A 5,000-nucleotide genomic window follows, 5' to 3' on the forward strand; every position below is an offset into this window, starting at 1 on the left:
TCAAAGCTTTTAAATATTAACATCACGATTGGTCATTATTCAGTTGACACATGGTTACATTTTTAAGAAAATCCAATTTTTCATACACACGGAAACAGTAATGTTGGGATGATTTTGTTTTGTTTTGTTTTTTGTTGGTATTATTTTTTATTGCTTTGTTAGCATGTTCATAAATGTCCAGGCAATTTCAATTATCTTTTTTTTAATTTTCTTTTAAATTTTGTTTTAATTTCTGTTGCTTGTTTTGTTTTTTTTTTGTGTTTGTTTTTGTTTGTTTTTTGTTGTTTTGTGTGATTTTTTATTGTTTATTGTTTGTGTTTTTGGGGGGTTTTTTTCACACCTCCGTTTTCTAAAAAAACAATAAAAATTATTATTCAAAAGGGACCTGAGACTTTTGTAATATTTGCTTGTATTCAGAACTGTTCATTCAAAAATACTTAATAAGTTCACTTTTCCTAATGTGAAGAATACAAAGATAATCGAATGACAAAGATGAGAAAAAATCTTATTTTCTCCTCCTCTCTCCCTCTTCCTCCACAAATCAAAAAAAAAAAATGTAAATATTAAAAAAATAAATATTAAAATAAAATAAAAAAATGTAAAAAAAATAAAATAAAAACTATAGTAATTAATATATATTATATAAAAATTTTAAGCATGTAAAACTAAAAATTACAACGAAGTAATAAATACAAAAAAAATGAAATAATAATAACGATAAATAATAATAAAATTATAAAATTAAAATAACCAATAAAAAAAAAAAAACTAAAAATAAATAAACTATCAATAAAAAAAAAAAAACAAAAAAATAATAAAGTTAAAAAATTAAATATAAAACGAAAAAAAAAAAAAATATAAAATAAATAAAAAATAATATATAATAATAATAAAAAAGAAAATTATAAAAATAAATAATATAAAAAATATAAAAAGTAAAATAAAATGAAAATCGATAAAAACAACAAATAAAACAAATATAAAAAATTAAAAAATAAAAAATATAACCTGAAAAAAAATAAAAATAATCAAAAAGTAAAATAAATAAAAAAAAGTAAAAAAAATCAAAATATAGAATAAATAAAGAAATTAGTAACGAATAGATAAAAAAATAAAAAAAAAAAAAAAAAAAATTTATAAAAAAACAAAATAAAATAAAAATATACTAAAATAAAAAAAAAAAATAAGATAAAAAAAAAAAAAAGTAAAAAAAAAAAAAAAAAAAAATAAAAATAAAAATAATAAAAAATAAATAATAATAATAATAATAATATAATAATAATAATAATATAAATAATAATAAAATAATAAAATAATAATAAATAAAAAAAATAAAAAATTAATAAATAATATATATAAAAAAATAATAAATAATAATAAAATAATAAAATAATTAATAATAATAAATATAAAAAAAATAAATAATAAATAAAATAATAAAAAATAAATAATAAAAATAAAATATAAATATAATAATAATAAAATAATAAATAAAAAAAAATTATAATAAAAATAATAATAATAAAATAATAATAAATAATAAAATAATAATAATAATAATAAATAATAATAAATAAATATAATAATAAATAATAATTAATAATAATAATAAAATAATAATAATAATAATAATAATAATAATAAAATAATAATAATAAAAAAATAAAATAATAATAAATAATAAATAATAAAATAAAATAAAATAATATAATAATAATAATAATAAATAAATAAAATAAAAATAATATAATAATAATTAATAAAAAAAATAATAAAATAATAAATAATAATAATATAAAAAAATAATAATAAAATAATAAAAAAAAATAATAATATAATAATTATTAAATATTATTAAATTATAAAAATATAATAATTAAATATTATTAATTATTAATATATATAAATTATAAATTATAATAAATTAAATATTATAAAATTAATTATTATATTATAAATATTAATATTATTAAATTAAAATAAATATAAAAAATATAATAAAAATAATAAAATAATAAATAATAAAAAATAAATAATTAAAATAATAAAAATAATAAAAAAAATAATAATAATAATAATAATAAATAATAATAATAAAAAAAGAAGAAAAGAAAAAATAAGAAGAAAGAAGAAGAAGAAGAAGAACAACAACAACAACAACAACAATACACAACAATAACCCAAAACCAAAAATAAAACAACAACAACACAACAATAACAACAAACAACAACAACAACACAACAATAACAAAAACAAAAACAATAACAACAACAACAACAACAGAACAGAGAGAAATACGTTTGATCCAAGGACATCCAGGTTGAATCAGCCCTCCATTCAATACAATTTGGGCATGCCCTATATGCCTCCTTAGAGTTCCATAGGCTGAAAGGAGAAGAAAAGACATTGATGATCATTCCAATTACTCATCTCATCATCACCATCACATCGTTAACATTACATCATAGTTGTCATCATCGTCCATCATCATCGTTTTTCATCATCGTCATCATCATCGTAATTTTATAACATTTTATTACCACACAAACGTCAACATCATCACCACATTATTATTGTCATCATCATCATCGTCTCATCACACACATCACATCATCATCATCATCATCATCATCATCACATACCATCACTTTATCATCACACATCACTTCACATCATCATCACATCATCATCATCATTCACACCTCATCATCATCACCATCATCACCATCATCATTCATCACCACCATCACATCATCATCATCGTCATCATCACACCCCCATCATCATCATTATCCACCACCATCATCATCATCATCTCACATCATCATCACCCCCACCATCAACACACCCATCATCATCACATCATCATCATCATCATCATCATCATCACATCCACACATCATCATCATCATCTCACCTCACATCATCTTTCATCATCATCATCCATCATCATCATCACCACATCATCAACACATCTCATCATCATCCATCCCATCATATCATCACCCCAAATCATCATCATCATCTTCATCCATCATCACACCACCATCACATATAAATCACATCATCTTAATCATCATCATCATCATCACACCATCATCATAATCATCATCGTCATCACCATCACCAAAACTACCCCCCTATCCCCACACGACTACCACAACCACCTTTACTCTGAAATTAACTAACTAGGGTGTGCTCCTTTTTTTTTCTCGATGTAAATGCTAGGCGTAGGGGTAAAATTCTAATTCTGCCCACAGATCAATCGTACCGACACACAACACTATGCCTAACCGTTACCATTTTATTGACTGTTAGAGGGACTTAAGTGAGAACTAATCACCCAACTGACTGACGCCATCTTCATTCATTTTATTGAAATCTAACTACTTAAAAATACGGGAGAAGATGTGTGTAAGTGTGTTAGGAATTTTTAATTTACTGTATAATGCTTTATGCAATAGGGTTCAACAATCGTGACGTCACTTCCCTCGTAATGACGAACAGACTAGTCCTAAACTATACAAACAATGGCGGACGCCATTATCTCCATCACCGCCCTTATGAAATAGTTCTCCGACAAGCATAACAGGTACCAGAGGAAAAATTTAATAAATCTGATCAGTTTTGACTTTATTATCTGATCACATGACATGTGAAAAATTTCTAGCCAGCATGAAGAATGAAGAGTACACATTTTCTTTGTTTAGAACCAAGCTGCTGGTTGCTGGTAGCGGCGGGCATTCGGAACATTTTCATGTTCCTGGTACGATTGTGTTCCTGGTGGCGTTGTTCCTGGTACGGGGAAACCCGTTCCTGGTGCGATTGTTTTCCGGGCGAAGAGAGTTTCGTATCATCATGTCCCAAGTAGTACGGCGAATAGATGGGGCACGTACACGGTCGTACCGTGTTCGTGGTACCAACCACAAAAGACAGAGGTTCAGACTAAAGGGAGGGAGTAGGCTGATTGCGCTCTCTCTCTCTCTCTCTCTCCCCCTTCTCCTCTCTCTCTCTCTCTCTCTCTTTTCTCCCCTCCCTCTCTCTCTCTCTCTCTCTCCAAACACACACATACACACACACACAATAAAACACACACCACACACACACCAGAACTAACAACCAGGAACGGTTCCTGGTGGGGCCTGGACCATTCCGGTTTTTAGCATGTCCGGGTTACTGTTCCGTAACCAAAACCCGTCGGCCCCAGTTGCTGGGCGGATGTACATAGGCTATTTAATCCTATTGAAATAAACGCCCAAGACCTTGGGATAAACGTTATAGAAATAAATCTTAACTTTTTTTTAGAGCATAACCACTAAAGGCCAAACTCTTTACAATGGTCCCAGCCAAAAAACACTTTTCATGTAGGGCGAACATGAGCCCGTTAGGCGATATTTCAATTTTTTTAACAGAGACAACCTTTTAAAAAAAATTTTTAAAAAAAAGGGCCCCTTTTAAGGGAAAAATTTTTGTGTTGGGTGGGTTTGAATTTTCGGGGTAAATTCTAAAAATAGCTGGTAAGGAGAGAGTTAATGATATCAAAAGAGAGACGAACCTTTAGAACAATGAAGGACGTCCACATACTTGGCGCTGTTCCTGGATATTCTGTAACTTGCAGGAAAAAGGTCGTAGAATGGACCAGCTGGATCTACGGCTGATTATAGATAAATATTGCATTTAATAAACAGTAAGGGGAGAAAAAAACAATTAATTTATAACTTTTTAACGCCCCATTCTCTTCCTTTTTACAGGCAGTGAAATGACCTCGGTGCCTCACTTCTACCGTTAAACCATTAAATCCAAACGAAACAAATACGAAAGCGCGCTCTGTCGGTCAAGCAGTAGCTTCACAATCGTCGTCATCATTATTATTATTATTATTATTATTATTATTATTATTATTATTATTAGTAGTAGTAGTAGTAGTAGTAGTAGTAGTAGTAGTAGTAGTAGTAGTAGTAGTAGTAGTAGTAGTAGTAGTAGTGGTAGTTATAGTAGT

At 26.8% G+C, this 5,000-nt stretch overlaps 1 protein-coding gene across 2 annotated transcripts in view; it reads right to left on the reverse strand.

The window, feature by feature from the left end:
- The window catches only part of LOC144971905 (pancreatic lipase-related protein 3-like), a 59,117-nt gene that overhangs the window by 32,405 nt on the left and 21,712 nt on the right, over positions 1–5,000 (reverse strand). For both annotated transcript variants that reach the window (XM_078912976.1, XM_078912977.1), the window contains exon 8: positions 4,557–4,655. In XM_078912976.1, coding sequence (XP_078769102.1) covers positions 4,557–4,655 — 99 coding nt within the window. The remainder of the gene's footprint in view (positions 1–4,556; positions 4,656–5,000) is intronic.

This window comes from Berghia stephanieae, chromosome 4 (genome assembly GCF_034508935.2).
Source record: "Berghia stephanieae isolate SIO BIC M18660-M18661 chromosome 4, UCSD_Bste_1.3, whole genome shotgun sequence".
In the NCBI taxonomy this organism is placed as follows: Eukaryota; Metazoa; Mollusca; class Gastropoda; order Nudibranchia; family Aeolidiidae; genus Berghia; species Berghia stephanieae.